General features: G+C 42.0%; 1 protein-coding gene across 5 annotated transcripts in view; it reads right to left on the bottom strand.

Annotated features, from left to right (window-relative positions):
- Nucleotides 1-27: 27 nt before the first annotated feature.
- Nucleotides 28-17,175, bottom strand: part of NSUN6 (NOP2/Sun RNA methyltransferase 6) — a 91,502-nt gene continuing 74,354 nt past the window's right edge. For 4 of the 5 annotated variants that reach the window (XM_033403485.2, XM_033403486.2, XM_004278624.4 and 1 more), the window contains 3 exons: nucleotides 12,738-12,886; nucleotides 2,252-2,377; nucleotides 28-616 (listed from right to left, as the gene is read on the bottom strand). In XM_033403485.2, coding sequence (XP_033259376.1) covers nucleotides 404-616; nucleotides 2,252-2,377; nucleotides 12,738-12,886 — 488 coding nt within the window. In that variant the 3' untranslated portion in view covers nucleotides 28-403. Of the gene's footprint in view, nucleotides 617-2,217; nucleotides 2,378-12,737; nucleotides 12,887-17,175 lie in introns of all 5 variants that reach the window. The other variant, XM_049706541.1, reaches the window with a different exon arrangement.

Genomic DNA, 17,175 nt, shown 5'->3' with positions numbered 1-17,175 from the left:
TGAAGGAACTCAATAACGGAAAACGTGTTTTATAACCAAATTAAATACCACTAATTTTATTCCTTTTGTTAAATCCACTTATTTTAACATTAAAAATGACTTGCATTCTTTACAAATTAAAACAAAGACCCCAAATGAAATGTTCCAGACATCTTCAGGCATCTCCTTTTCTTTATACTCTGCTAAATCCATAAAGGAAAAGTATTTTAGACACACAAGTGCCCCCCCTCCACCCCCCCGGCTACTTCCTCTGTGAAGTACAGTCTCTTGATTCCTGGTGGAACAGCCGGCAGCCTTTTCTGTTTCCTCAGCAACCACGGCATCAATCACGTGGCCTGACAACAGTTTTTGGTTTTAAAAAAACGGAAAATGTTTGGAACTTTCATTTCTAAGGATCCTTCTCCTACGTGCTTCTGCATTTTACAAATTTTGCAATGAAAAAGCCTATACAATCCTTATTTGCGAGCCAACTCGTGTCTTCTATCCTGGCGTCTCTGAGAGAACCAGTGTCACTGTCCTGTGACGGCACCACACAGGGATCGAATCGCTGCAGCCGTTTCAGTTGCTCAGATGACAGGCCAGCTCCCAGCATCCCTTCTCCTCCAACCTGTAGGTCCTGCTCGGGGAGACAAATAAACACAAACATCCTCGCGTTGGGAAGTCTGCCTGTGTACCATTTACGTAAAAGGACAAACTGAGCTGTAACTACCACCAATTCCAGAAACAGAAAAATGAGTAAATACCTTTTATTTTTGTGAAATGGACATGCTGCTTTTCCGGGTAGTAAAGTGGGAGGGTGGTAACATGCAGCCACTTGACGACTGAGTCCCTAGGATGGCCCTTATGCTTATCAAGGCCCACGACATGCAGGAGACCTGGGCTCCACACTTAGAAGCACGTGGATTCACATCACAGCTCTGCCACAGCTTAGCTGTGCGACTTTAGGAAAGTAACTTACCTTACCTGCTTCCTCATCTATGAAACAGGTGAAATACTCTGATCTGAGGCTTAAATAAGTAGGGTGGTATCGGGCCTGGCACAGAGTGGGCACTTAGCAAGTGGAACATTATTATCAGTTACAGCAGGAGATGAAAACCCAGCTTTATTTGTCAGACTCCCCAAAACTGACAGGAGTTTCTTGGGCATCTGAAGATGCCTCTCTCTGGCCCACACCTATTGGATGATAAAAGTTCTCTTTTTTTGTTGTTGTTTTTAAATGTACTAGAATATTAAAAGAGATGAGAAAACTAAGGCTGCCTCGATTAGTTTAGAGGAATACAGAATCATAAGGAACTGAGTGATCTGTGCAAACCACTACTACAAAAGATGCATAAGCCTAACTTAAGTCACCATTTCACAAATGCTTGTGTTACTGAAGATATATGTTCTTAGGTTTATATCTGAAAACCTGTTGTTTATTAACCCATGTGTGTGGGGGGGAGTTCCATCTCTTTTAGGTAGATACTGAGTGTATATGTATATACACACACATCAAATTCAAGTGAATTCTCAAGTCTCCTTTTCATCTACAATGCACTTATCTTAATTTCTGAGTCTAGAAACCATCTCTAGATTGCCTTCTGTCTGTATATTCCAATTACTTACTAGAATTCTGTACTGGAACAACTGACATTAGATGTTCAGTTTACCTGAATGAATGTGAGCATTACCACAGATTTAAACCTAATCTCAAACATCATGGGCTAAAAAATCTAGTCATAAATATAGTTTTAATAAAAACCAGAACGGAAAGACAGTGCTAGGTAAAATAAAGTACAAGACACCTTTTGAAATGTCCCCTATCTTATATAAGGATCCAGAAGGAAGCAATAATCCTGAACCATTTCCCCCCTTGGCTAGTCTTCTGACATCCCAGTTATTAAAGCCTCTTCGGGCTTTGGTGTGATATTAGAAAACTGCTCAACATTTGCCCTATCAGAAAAGTTATAGGACCGAGGGGTGGAGGAAGGGTTTTAGAAACAAAATTCTGAGTAACACGAACAAGAGCCACAAGTCAAATAAACATGTGACAGAAAACCCCTGAGCTCTGTGGCATTTTAACACAACCGCAGACAGTGAAGGCCTGGAAACACTGGGTCAGGATGGAAAATCCTCTAAGGGCGGTCTGGAACAGCTCTCATTAGAGAAACCTTGTGCACCGCGTCTCTTCACATCACTGTCTGTGTTTATCAACATGCTTAAGTTTCCACGACTTACCGGATCACCCAGAGACAACGGCAATGGCCCTCACCTGGCGCTGAAGCTGAAGGTGAGGAAATGTCTCGAGGGCCCAGGCGACCTGTTCTTCATTCTCTGCTAGGGTGACAGTGCACGTGCTGTACACCAGCACGCCCCCCGGCTTCAGCAGCTCCACTGCCTAGACAGGTGTGATCGATGATGAGTATCGCAAGAGCAAGTGAACATTTTAAATATAATGTATATAAACAAATATATACATGAAATACATCTATAAGTGAAACGATTCTCACAGAACATCTACTGCATGAAGATGCAGAAGACCTCAGATTTCTAGAAGGGCCAGAAAACCTCCACATAACCAGCCAGGACAAAAGAAAAAAGAAAAAAAGAGAGAGAGAGAAAGGAATCAGGACTGGACCTGCGGCCCTGAGAGGGAGCTGTGCAGAAGGAAAGTTTCCTGCAACTGCCAGTATGGGGAGGTGGGGCACTGGGTGCTGAAGCTTGGGCTTCAGAGACAGTCCCGGGAAAGGACCAGGGTTGGCTGTGTGAAGACACCTTGAAGAGGCTGGAGAATGGCAGCTGAGGCTGCTCTCAGAAGAAGCCTGGGCCCATGAGAGACGGCAAGGCACCACTGTTGGGGGCAGGGGTGGGAAAACCACAGGAGCGTCTTTCCCTGCACACGCTCCAAGGCAACAGGACACAGCCTACACAAGCACTGGGGGCGGGCACGAGCCGACACCGCCATCATGGGCTCCAGAGGCAGGCACAGGCCACTACCACCACCAAGAGACCCACGAGCGGGCTCCCGTCGCCACCCCCGCTATCCCCGGGAGCACGCGGGCCGCTGCCACCACTGGGAGACGTGGGAGAGGGTGCCAACGGCTGCCCCAGCCGTACCGGGAGCATGCACAGGCCGCCGCACCTGCACAGCCCGTATCAAGTGGATAACGGCCAGCACACACTGAGGAGAGAGGCAGCAAGCATCCAGACTAAAAGCAGCCCTTGATTCCAGACTAGATGGCGGAGTAGAGGGACCTGACCTCACCTCCTCTCACAGAAACACCAACATCACACCGAAATGCTGAACCACCACCAACAAAAACAGATCAGAGCCTACCAAAAAAGACAGTTTGCTACAATATATCCACAGACAAAGAAGAAGCCACAACAAGACAGTAGGAGGGACGCTTTCACAATATAAGCAAATCCCATTATCTGCCGGGTGGGCAACCCACAAAATGGAAAATAATTACAGCGCAAGGTTCTCCCACAAGAGTTAAAGTTCTGGGCCCCTGGTCAGGCTCCCCAGCCTGAGGGTCTGGCACAAGAGGAGGAACCTCCAGAGCATTTGGCTTTGAAGACCAGCAGGGCTTAAGTGCAGGACCTCCATAGGACGAGGGGAAACAAAGACTCCAGTCTTGGAAGGGGCACACCAGATTTCACATGCACTGGGACCCAGCGCAAAGCAGTGACTCCGTAGACACCTGGGCTAGACCTACCTGTGGGTTTTGGAGGGTCTCCTGGGGAGGCATGGGTTGACTGTGGCTCACTATGGGAGCAAGGTCACTGGTGGCAGAGGTCCCAGGGAATACTGATTGGCCTGAGTTCTCCAGGAGGTCACCATTTTGGCACCAAGACCGAGGCCTACCCAACAACCTATAAGCTCCAGTGCTAGAACACCTCAGACCATACAACCAGTGGGACAGGAACACAGCCCCAACCATCAGCAAACAGGCTGCCTAAAGCCATACTGAGCTCACAGCCACATCTAAACACACCACTTGACATGAACCTGCCCACCAGAGGGACGAGACCCAGCTCCACCCACCAGTGGGCAGGCACCTCCCCCCAGGAAGCCTGCACAAGCCCCAGGACCAACCTCATCCACCAGGGGGCAGACACCAGGAGCGAGAGGAGCCACAGTCCTGCAGCCTGAGAAACAGAGACACAAACACATACAGTCAGACAAAATGAGACAGCAGAGAAATATGTTCCAGAAGAAGGAACAAGATAAGAACCAAAAAGAAAAACTAAGTGAAGTGGAGACAGGCAATCTACCTGAGAAAGAATTTACAGTAACAATAGTAGAGATGATCCAAGATCTCGGAAAAAGAACGGAGGCACAGACCAAGAAGACAAGAAGAAATGTTTAACAAAGAGCTAGAAGATTTAAAGGACAAACAGAGATGAACAATACAATAACTGCAATGAAAAATACACTAGAAGGAATCAATAACAGAAAAAATGAGGCAGAAGAATAAGTGAGCTGGAAGACAGTGGTAGAAATCACTGCCACAGAACAGAATAAAGAAAAAAGAATGAAAGGAAATTAGGACAATTTCAGAGACCTCTGGGACAACATTAAATGAACCAACGTTCACATTATAGGGGTCTGAGAAGGAGAAGAGAGAGGGAAAGGGCCTGAGAAAATATTTGAAGAGATTATAGCCAAAAACTTCCCTGACGTGAGAAAGGAAACACTCAAGTCCAGGAAGCGCTGAGAGTCCCATACAAGATTAACCCAAGGAGGAACATGCCAAGACACACATTAATCAAACTGACAAAAATTAAAGACAAAGTAAAAATATTAAAAGGAACAAATAACATAAAAAGGAATCCCCATAAGGTTATCAGCAGATTTTTCAGCAGAAACTCTGCAAGTCAGAAGGGAGAGGCACAATATATTTAAAGTGATGAAAGGGAAAAACCTACTACAAGAATACTTTACCCAGCAATGCCCTCATTCAGATACAACATTCAGATTTGATGGAGAAATCAAAAGCTTCAGAGACAAGCAAAGGCTAAGAGAATTCAGCACCACCAGACCAGCTTTACAACAAATGCTAAAGGAAATTCTCTAGACAGAAAAGAAAAGGCTACAAGTAGAAATAAGAAAATTACAAATGGAAAAGCTCACTGGCAAAGGCAAACTTAAAGTAACGGTAGGAAATCATCCACACACAAATATGATATGAGAAGAGGAGAGTAGAAATGCAGGATATTGGAAATGTACTGGAAATTAAGAGACCAGCAACTTAAAACAACCTTGTATATATATAAACTGCTGTATCAGAACCTCACAGGAACCACAAACCAAAAATCTACAATAGACACACAAAAAAAAGAAAAAGCAATCCAAACACAACACGAAAGATAGCCATCAAATCACAAGAGAACAAAAGAGGAAGGGAAGAAAAAAGACCTACAAAAACAAATCCAAAACAATTAACAAAAATGGCAATAAGAACACATTATCGATAATTACCTTAAATGTAAATGGATTAAATACTCCAACCAAAAGACACAGACTGGCTGAATGGATACAAAAACAAAACTGATATATATGCTGTCTACAAGAGAACCACCTCAGATCTAAGGACATATACAGACTGAAAGTGAGAGGATGGAAAAAGGTATTCCATGTAAATGGAAATCAAAAGAAAGCTGGAGTAGCAATACTTTTTGCTACTTTTGTCATAACAGACAAAATAGGCTTTAAAATAAAGACTGTTACAAGAGACAGAAGGACACTACATAATGATCAAGGGATCAGTCCAAGAAGAAGATATAACAACTGTAAATATATATGCATCCAACATAGGAGCAACTCAATATATAAGGCAAATGCTAACAGCCATAAAAGGAAAAATTGACAGTAACACAATAATAGTGGGGACTTTAACACCCCACATTCATCAACAGACAGATCATCCAGAAAGAAAATCAATAAACACAGGCCTTAAATGACACATCAGACCAGATGAACTTAATTCACATATATATAGAACATTCTATCCAAAAGCAGCAGAATACACTTTCTTCTCAAGTGCACATGGAACATTCTCCAGGATAGATCATATCTTGGGCCACAAATCAAGCCTCAGTAAATTTAAGAAAGTTGAAATCATATCAAGCATGTTTTCCGACAACAACACTATGAGATTAGAAATCAATTACAGGGAAAAAGCTGTAAGAAACACGAACACAGGGAAGCTAAACAATATGTTACTAAAACATCAATGAGTCACAGAAGAAATCAAAGAGGAAATCAAAAGCTATCTGGAGACAAATGACAATGAAAACACAATGATCCATAACCTATGGGATGCAGCAAAAGCAGTTTTAAGAGGGAAGTTTACAGCAATACAATCTTACCTCAGGAAACAAGAAACATCTCAAATAAACAACTAACTTTACACCTAAAGCAACTAGAGAAAGAACAAACAAAACCCAAAATTAGCAGAAGGAAAGAAACTATAAAGATCAGAGCAGAAATAAATGAAACAGAGATGAAGAAAACAATAGAAAAGATCAATGAAACTAAAAGCTGGTTCTTGGAAAAGATAAAATTGATAACCCTTTAGCCAGACTCATCAAGAAAAAGAGGGAGGGGCTTCCCTGGTGGCACAGTGGTTGAGAGTCTGCCTGCCGATGCAGGGGACACGGGTTCGTGCCCCGGTCTGGGAAGATCCCACATGCCGCGGAGTGGCTGGGCCTGTGAGCCATGGCCGCTGAGCCTGTGCGTCCGGAGCCTGTGCTCTGCAACGGGAGAGGCCAGAGCAGTGAGAGGCCCGCGTACCGAAAAAAAAAAAGAAAAAGAGGGAGAGGGCTCAAGTTAATAAAATGAAAAAGGAAAAGTTACAATGGACACCACAGAAATACAAAGAGTCATAAGAGACTACTATGAACACATATATGCCAATAAAATGGACAACCTAGAAGAAATGGACAAATTCTTAGAAAGGTACAATTTCCCAAGACTGAACCAGGAAGAAATAGAAAATACGAACAGATCAATCACAAGTACTGAAATTAAAACTGTGATTAAAAATCTTCCAACAAACAAAAGTCCAGGATCAGATGGCTTCACTGGTGAACCTTATCAAACGTTTACAGGAGAGTTAACACCTATCCTTCTCAAACTCTTCCAAAAAACTGCAGAGGAAGAAACTCATTCATTCCAAATTTGAAACTCATTCCAAATTCATTCTATGAGGCCACCATCACCCTGACACCAAAATTTGTATGGAGACACAAATGACCCTGAATAGCAGAAGAAATCTTGAGAAAGAAAAATGGAGCTGGAGGAATCAATCAGACACCCAGACTTCAGAACACGATACAAAGCTACAGTCATCAAAACAGTATGGTACTGGCACGAAAACAGACTCATAGATCAATGGAAGAGGACAGAAAGCCCAGAAATAAACCCCACACCTATGGAAAATTAATCTATGACAAAGAAGGCAAGAATATACTATGGAGAAAACACAGTCTCTTCAATAGTGGTGCTGGGAAAACTGGACAGCTACATGTAAAAGAACGAAATTAGAACATTCTCTAACACCATACACAAAAATAAACTCAAAATGGATCAAAGTCCTAAATGTAAGGCCAGACACTATAAAACTCTTAGAGGAAAACAAAGGCAGAACACTGTTTGATATAAATCACAGCAATATCTGTGGACCCACCTCCTACAGTAATGAAAATAAAAACAAAAATAAACAAATGGGACCTATTTAAACTTCAAAGCTTTTGCACAGCAAAGGAAACCATCAACAAATAGAAAAGACGACCCACAAAGTGGGAGAAAATATTTGCAAACAAAGTGACCAACAGGGAATTAATCTCCAAAATATACAAACAGCTCATGCAGCTCTGTCAAAAACACAAAACAACTCAATCAAAAAATGGGCAGAAGATCTAAACAGACACTTCTCCAAAGAAGACATACAGATGGCCAAAAAGCACGTGAAAAGATGCTCAACTTCACTAATTATCAGAGAAATGTAAATCAAAACTACAGTGAGGTACCACCTCACACCAGGCAGAATGGCCATCATCAAAAAGCCTACAAACAATAAATGCTGGAGAGAGTGTGGAGAAGAGGGAACCCTCTTGCACTGTTGGTGGGAATGTAAATTGATACAGCCACTATGGAGAACAGTATGGAGGTTCCTTAAAAATCTAAAACTAGAGTTGCCATATGATCCAGCAATCCAACTCCTGGGCATATATCTGGAGAAAACCATAATTAGAAAAGACAGATGCACCCCAATGTTCCCTGCAGCACTATTTACAATAGCCAGGACATGAAAAAAACCTAAATGTCTATCAACAGATGAATGGATAAAGAAGATGTGGTGCATATATACAATGGAATATTACTCAGCCATAAAAAAGAATGAAATAATGCCATTTGCAGCAACATGGATGGACCCAGAGATTATCATACTAAGTGAAATAAGCCAAAGACAAAAATCATATGATACCACTTATATGTGGACTCTAAAAAAATGATACAAATGAACTTATTTACAAAACAGAAACAGACTCACAGACATAGAAAACAAACTTATGGTTACCAAAGGGGAAAGGTGGCAGGGAGGGATAAATTAGGAGTTTGGAATTAACATACATACACTACCATATATATAAATAGATAATCAACAAGGACCTACTGTACAGCACAGGGAACTCTACTCAATATTCTGTAATAACCTATACATGGGAAAAGAATCTGAAGAAGAATGGATACATGTATATGTATAAATGAATCACTTTGCTGCACACTTGCAACTAACACAACATTGTAAATCAACTATACTCCAATATAGAATAAAAATTTAAAAAAAATACACGCACTCCAGTGTTCACAGCAGCACCATTTACAATAGCCAAGACATGGAAGCCACCTAAATGTCCATCAACAGAGGAATGCATAAAGAAGATGTGGTATATGTGTACAATGGAATATTACTTGGCCATAAAAGAAGAATTAAATAATGCCATTTGCAGCAACATGGATGGACCTAGAGACTATCATACTAAGTGAAGTCAAGTCAGATAGAGAAAGACAAATAGCACATAGTATCACTTATATGTGGAAGCTAAAAAAAATGATACAAATGAACTTATTTACAAAACGGAAATAGACGCACAGACATAGAAAACAAAGTTATGATTATCAAAGGGGTAACAGTATGGGGGACAGATAAACTAGGAGTTTGGGATTAACACACATACACTACTATGTATAAAATAGATAACCAACGAGGACCTACTGTATAGCACAGGGAACTCTATTCAGCATTGTTATAACCTATATAAGAAAAAAGTCTGAAAAAGAATGGATATATGTATAACTGAATCACTTTGCTGTATACCTGAAACTAACACAACATTGTAAATCAACTATACTCCAAAACAATTTATTAAAAACAAAAAGACTCATAGGTAGGATTTATAAAGGAGAAAAAGACCATGATTCCTTTATATTATTTATGGTTTATTTTTTAAATGGGAAGAGTAAGTCAGGCTTGTTGTAACACACAACATTTATAAAGGTGTACAAAATAAAGGTGTATAAAGAAAAAAAATATACATATATGATACCTTTTTCAAGTGTCTGGGATAAATAAGTGATGGTCTGTATGACCAGGACTCTCTCTTTAATTAGAGTGTTCCAGGCCAGATGCATTTCGTTATCTTGTAGCTGTTTTAGTCCATCTGGACCAAGACTTTCCCAAATATGCTCATTCAGTTTCACGGCTTTAGATACCATTTTTATACTGAAAACTCACCAATTTACATTTTTAGGTGAGACTCCTTTCTGAATTCTGTACCCATATGTTCAACTGCATTCCCAATATTTTTACCCTCAGACGTGACACGTCCCAAACTAAACTCCTACCTTCTTCCTCTGAACCCTCCTGGAGCCGGATTCCCGTCCTCCCCGAGGCGCAGGCCCCAACCTCAGATTATCCTTTATGCCTCTTGTTCTCACATTCCCCAGTCATCAAGCAAATGCCATCGGCTCTACCTTCAAAATATATCCAGATATTGGCTACTTCTCACCAACTTCCGCTGCTATCATTCTGCTCCAAGTTTCATGATTTTTCGCCTGGATTATTCAGTTTCCTACCTGCTTCATTCCCTGCCCTCCTACCATCTATTCTCAACACAGCAGCCAGATCGGTGCTTTTAGAACTGTCTCTTCTCAGCTCAAAACTCTTCCATGGTGAGTTCCCTGGTGGCCTAGTGGTTAGGATCCCAGGCGTTCCCTGCCGCGGCCCAGGTTCAATCCCTGGCCAGGGAACTGAGATCCCACAAGCCGCACGGCACAGCCAAAAAACAAAACAGAACAAAAAGGCCCTTCCAATGTTCCCGTCATCCCTTGGAGTCAAAGCCCACGTCCTCGAGTGGCCTTCGAGGCCCTGCGTACAGCAGGCCCCTCGCAGCCTCCCCTTCTCATGTGCCTGGCTTGCCCTGCTTCAGCGCCACCTGCCCCTGCTGCTCTGGAAGGTGCACGGCGCACACCTACCTCAGGACCTCCGCACCAGCCCGGAAAGCTCTGCTCCTTCCCTGCAGTGCTCGCTCCCTCCTCACCATCCTCTTATCTTTGTTTCTATATCAGCGTCCCAGCAGCGCCCTCCCTGCCCAGCCCCTGTACAATTTTCAACTGTTCCAATCAGGCGCTCCCATCCCCCTTCCTCCCTAAAGTTTGCTTCACTGGGCACTGCCTTGGAATACAAGAAATCTCTAACTCAACCAGCTGTTTATTTTCCTCCCCAGTTAGAACAGAAACCCCATGTAAAAGGTCAGGGGTTGACTAGCATGTCATCAGCACCTAGAGTTGTGTATTACATATAGGAGGTGCCCAATGAGTATTTGTCCAGGAAATAAGGTGTAATATGAAAATGAACTTGTCCCAAATAACAAAAGTTTCTCTTTTCAAATCCCCAGATTTTAAAAAAAAGTTAATAAAAATCTTAAAAAAAAAAAGCATATACTATGCTTTCTTAATCCTAGTACACGGATCAAAATTTAAACTTTGCTACTGGGTGCCAGCTGCTGTTCTAAGCACATTACACAGCTTTTCTCAACAAATCTTATAACCGCCATGAGAACGGTACCCCATCAGGGGGAGTTACCCTACCCACTTCTCCCCTATGGAAACCCAGGTACCTAGAGTAGCGTATGTGGAGGCACTGGGTCCACAGTCTCAACCCCTACCCTCACCCAGTGGCACACCCACTGGATCCTACACTCTCTCTTGCACACGGTCAGATGCTCCTTGTCACTGAGACCAACACATCTCCTCCCAAGTAGCCTCTTAAAATGTCTTTTCGCTATGAGCTAAAAAGAACAAAAAGCCATGTCTCTTAAAACAGGTCCTAATTTTACCCTCACATCAAACTGGGCTGCAGCTAGAAGCAAAGCCGCTTTTTTTTGCTGCTTGCTGTTTTAACTTCCAGGATGTGTTCTCTGAAGACCATATACAATAAAAGTTTAAACAATCCACTCTTAGTGCCACTTTTGTGTAGGAAAGGAGACACCAGGAGTGCTGAAAAGAAATGTACTGAAAGACAGCTTCAGAGATGGAATCATCAGAGCATACCCACTGTTGCTGTAGCTTGTGTATTTATAATTAGAGAACTGAGAGGAAATGGTGGGATCATCTCTGATAAAATGCTGTCTACATCCTATGGAATCATGTTGGCAAGACTGACAGAAATTCTCACATGTTCTATCTGGGCTTCTTCTGAAACATACTGTAGACCAGTTAGATTTGCTACATTTTTACTGTCCTTCTATATCTGACACTGGATGCTGTCACTTCCCAATCTTATGAATGTGTTTGCCTCTATTGGAGTTCCCACTTTTAATTCACTAAGATGATCCAAGAACCCTATAAAAAGGTAATTTATTTTATACCCAAATGTTTTACATCAATTAGCAACTATGTTAACAACCCCCCCTTTATTTTTGGCCGCGCCGTGCAGCGTGCAGGATCTTAGCTCCCCGACCAGGGATCGAACCCGGGTCCCCTGCAGTGGAAGCGCAGAATCCTAACCACTGGACTGCCAGGGAAGTCCCAACAATGCTCTATTTTTAAGACAGAGCAGAATGTTTGAAATTCCTTAAATGTCTCAGAGAAGAAATTCTATTATTGCCTGAGATGAAAGAGTGAGTCAACATAAAGGAAAACCAGGTGTTCTGTGTGTGTGGTACAGTGTATATAAAATTTACCATTTTAACCATTTTTAAGTGTACAATTCAATGGCATTAAGTACACTCACACTGTTTACAACCATCACCATTATCCCATCTCCCGAACTTCTTCATCATCCCATGAAACAGGAACTCCCCATTCGCTGTCCTGTCCCTCCAGCCTCTGGCAACCTCTTTTCTACTTTCCGTCTCCATGAATCTGCCTATTCTTGATACTCATATAAACAGAATCACACACCATTGGGTCCTTTTGTGTCTGGCTTATATAACTTAGCATAATGTGTTCAAAATTCATCCATGTTGTAGCGTATATGAGAATTGCATTCCTTTTTAAGGCTGGGTAATATTCCATTGTATGTACATGCCACATTTTACTTATCCCTTCATCTGTTGATGGATACCTGGGTTTTTTCCACATTTTGGTTACTGTGAATAATGCTGCTATGAATACTGCTCTCAGTCTTTAAAAGATCAAACTAGTAAAGGTCACCTTTCTTCCACAGCAAAAAATTATCACATACCACAGTGAAAAGTTTTCGCTGTAATGGCTGATATGATGTCACTTCCTTCAAAGTCCAAGTACAAGCCATGTTTGGTCTCTGTCCCAGTCCACTGCAGGGAGCATCCAGAAGAATTCGGTCAAAAGATTCCGGTAAGAATGGAGGTTCTCCTATAAAGAGAATTATAAACATTATTTGCTCTCTGCCCTATTAGGACAGAAAACTCCTGAAACAGATGCAATTATCGGAATTTAACATCATCATCTAGAACAGAAAGTAATGCATAACAATTCCATCAGGTAGCTGGCTAAGCTAACTGACTTACAGGTAAAAGAGGTTAAAGATGTGATTATTACAGGATTAACTGATAGAGCACAAGCCAAGGCCTAATCAAACAAGACCGGTACCCCCAATGTCAGAAGCCACACTTCATCAGAGCTGGGACATGAAATTAACTCTAGTCATTCTAAGAGCTGGTATTTTTCTTAGTAAATCTTACTGCAGACAGCCCCAGAAAAAGAGACTACCTTTTAGTTTCTAGGCAAACACCCTGGTTCTACGGTTCCTCGGCTTCCTTGCTTCTGTGGCCATCAGCAAGGCTATGCTCTAGAATGAGTCTACATGGCCCCGAATCCAATCTTCCACAGGTTTCCCTCTGCATTTGCTTACATAACTTTCTCCACTCCAGCTTCTCATCTACTTAGGGTTACTGGAGAAAATCATGAAACCAAGCGGGTCTGCTCATATATTTATGGTATCTAACTGTAGGCAAGATATTACTGCAGACTGCTTTCATGCAAAGCTAACTGATTTCCTACGGTGCCCACAGCAGCGTTCTGGGTCTCACCCCAAGAAAACCTGCTTTTCTGACTGCAAAACTGTGAGACACAAGCTCTTATCAATTTAACTCATCTCCATCCACAACCATCCTTGCTTTCTCATCGACTGCCTCCAAAGAAATATCTTTCCAAAGTAAGCAATTATTTTTAAGGGTTTTAAATACATACTGATAAAATCCTGTAGAAAGAGTATATGCAATTTACACTTCCAGTGTCATGAGTGTACTTTCCCCAAAATCCTCATCAAAGTTGATAATTTTGTTATTGACCATTTGTATTTTTTTGTTTAGATGGTCACATCGTCTTTGCTGGTTTTCTACTGAGACTTGTCTTTTTTGTATTGATTAGAAGAGCTCTTTGTACATCAAAAATAGTTATCTCATCTTTCTTAACTATTTTACAAATATTTCCCACTATTTGCCATCTGCCACATTTTTTTTTACATACATAAATGTTGAGTATTAAATTTATCTTTTTTCTTGAGTTCTAGCTTTGCTTTCATGCTTTAAAATCTTCCCCATTATGAAGTCAAATAAATGTTCATCTATACCTGCTTCTAGTTACTTTCCATTTAATTCTTGACAGTAAACTTTAATCCATCCTAAAGTTACTTTTGTGTATAAACCTTTCCCCCAGCCCTCCAAACAAAAATATCATCTTAGAGCCATTTATTAATTTACTTTTCCCTCTAGGTTTGCAATGCTAATTTTATCATATACGAAATTTTAGTATACATTTGAACCTATTTCAAGGACTATCTGTTCTGCTCCAAATATGCTAGTTATTAAGCTATATTCTTCTGAGCTCCAAGTTTACCCACCTCTACTCTGCTGTGTGATGCTGAGGGGGGAACTCTGTGAACTACAATTCTCCTTTGCCTGTTGGCTTCAAGATTCACCAACAGGAGGCAGAGAAGCGATGGGGGTGGGAAGAGGATGAAAGATAAAAGGGGTAGAGGACAGGACTTGATCCTTCCTGATGGCTTGCTGTTTCTGTCAAAACAAGCCCAGTAGGGCTTCCCTGGTGACGCAGTGGTTGCGAGTCCGCCTGCCGATGCAGGGGACACGGGTTCGTGCCCCAGTCCGGGAAGATCCCACATGCCGCGGAGTGGCTGGGCCCGTGAGCCATGGCCGCTGAGCCTGCGCGTCCGGAGCCTGTGCTCCGCAACGGGAGAGGCCGCAACAGTGAGAGGCCCGCGTACCGCAAAAAAAAAAAAAAACAAGCCCAGTAACAGCCCTTCGCCTTGACAGGTACAGTTTCCAGCTTTTTCCCTTAAGTATCCGTATGAAGTGGACAGAGCCCCCTCTCTCAAGCTGGACCCTGCGTAGCACAGCAGCTAGGTAAAACCCCCTCCTCAGAGTTCTGAACCCCAGCTCCAGGGAGCCTTGCCCCTAAACTTCTGGAGAGCCCAGAAATAAATCCGCACACTTACAGTCAATTAATCTATGACAAGGGAAGCAAAAGTACACAACGGGGGAAAAGACAGTCTTCAATAAGAGATTTGGGGAAAACTGGACAACTATATGCAAAAGAATGAAGTCAGAACATTTTCTCACACCATATATAAAAACAAAATCAAAATGAACAAAAGTCCTAAATGTAAGACCAGAAACCATACACCAACTAGAAGAAAACACAGGCAGCACACTCCTTTGCAGAAGTCTTAGCAATTCTGTTTCACCTCAGGCAAGGAAAACAAAAGCAAAAATACACAACTGGCACCTAATCAAACCTAAAAGCTTTTGCAGTGAAAGAAACCACCAACAAAACCAAAAGACAATCTATAGAACGGTAGCAAATGATCTGCCTGATAAGGGTTAATACCATACCCAAAGTATATAATGAACTCACAAAACTCAATATCAAAAAAACAAAACCACCTGATTAAAAAACGGGTAGAGAACCTGAACAGGCATTTTTCCAAAGGAGACAGACAGATGGCCAACAGGCACATGACAAGACGCCCAACGGCACTAATCATCAGGGAAATGCACATCAAAACCACAGGTCATCAAAAAGACAAGAGATGACAGGCGTTGAAGAGGGTGTGGAGAAAAGGGAACCCTCATGCAATGCCAGTGGGAATGTAAACTGGTGCAACCACTATGGAAAACAGTATGGAAGCTCCTCATAAAATTAAAAACAGAACTACTACTAATGAAAAGAACAAAGAGGCAGAAGACCAACAGGAAACAGAACACTTCAACATTATAAACCAACTAGACCTAATAGAAAACACTATGTAACAGCAGAACGCATATTCCTCTGCAGTGCACGTGGAGACAAACCATATGCAAGGCCATAAGACAAAGCTGAGTAAATCTGAACAAGCTTAAACTTACACAACGTTTCTTCTCCCACCAAAATGGAATGAAAACAGAAGTTAATAACAGAAAGAAATCTGGAAAATTCCAAGTATGTGGAAATTTAAAAACATGCTCCTAAATAACCGTGGGGCAAAGAAATCACAGGTAAATCCTAAAATGCTGTGACGTGTACGAAAACAAAATACAATGTACCAAATCTTATGGGAAGTAGTGAAATAGTGCTTAGAGGGACATTTACAGCTGTAAATACCTACATTAAAAAGAAAAGTCTCAGGACTTCCCTGGTGGTGCAGTGGTTGAGAATCCACCTGCCAATGCAGGGGACATGGGTTCGAGTCCTGGTCCGGGAAGATCTTGCATGCCATGGAGCAACTAAGCCCGTGCGCCACAACTACTGAGCCTGCACTCTAGAGCCCGCGTACTGCAACTACTGAGCCTGTGTGCCACAACTACTGAAGCCCACCTGCCTAGAGCCCATGCTCTGCAACAAGAGAAGCCACCGCAATGAGAAGCCTGCACACCGCAATGGAGAGTAGCCCCCGCTCGCCGCAACTAGAGAAAGTCTGCACAGCGACGAAGACCCAACACAGCCAAAAATAAAAAGATAAATTTATTAAAATAAAAAAAAAAGAAGAAAGAAAAAAGAAAAGTCTCAAAGTAATAACCTAGGCTTCCATTCTTAAGACAGTGAAAAAAGATGAGCAAAGTGAAAATGAAGCAGAGGAAGAAAATAATAAAAATTAGAGCAGAGAGGCTCCCCCGACGCCAGGGCCTCAGTCACTTCAGTTTGGCCTGCAGCTCTCAGGGGTAAAAGGGGCTCCAAAGGTGTGTCTCCAACCCCAGTGCCAATCACCCCACACCACAATCGTTGTGGGGAAGAGAACAGAGGAGTGAAGAAGGGTGCATTTTCCCTCTTACCTCAAAGCTCAGCTAGGGAAACCATGTAGCCCTGACCAGTGGGCTCAAGGCCCTACTGGAAACTGGTTCTCAGCTTGAGAGATGAGGAAACAAGAACCAGTAACAAGCACTTTTTTTTTTTTCAACTTTTGAGGGGTGTTGAGACAAGATGGCAGAATAGATCTTTAGCCAGACTTGTCAAGAAAAAAGGGAGAGGGCTCAGATGAATAAACTTAGAAATGAAAAAGGAGAAGTTGAAATGGACACCACAGAAATATAAAGGATCATAAGAGACTACTACAATCAACTATATGCCAATAAAATGGACAAACTAGAAGAAATGGACAAACTCTTAGAAAAACACAATCTCCCAAGACTGAACCAGGAAGAAATAGA

Source organism: Orcinus orca, chromosome 2 (genome assembly GCF_937001465.1).
Source record: "Orcinus orca chromosome 2, mOrcOrc1.1, whole genome shotgun sequence".
Taxonomy (NCBI): domain Eukaryota; kingdom Metazoa; phylum Chordata; class Mammalia; order Artiodactyla; family Delphinidae; genus Orcinus; species Orcinus orca.
This window is presented reverse-complemented; position numbering and strand designations above follow the sequence as displayed.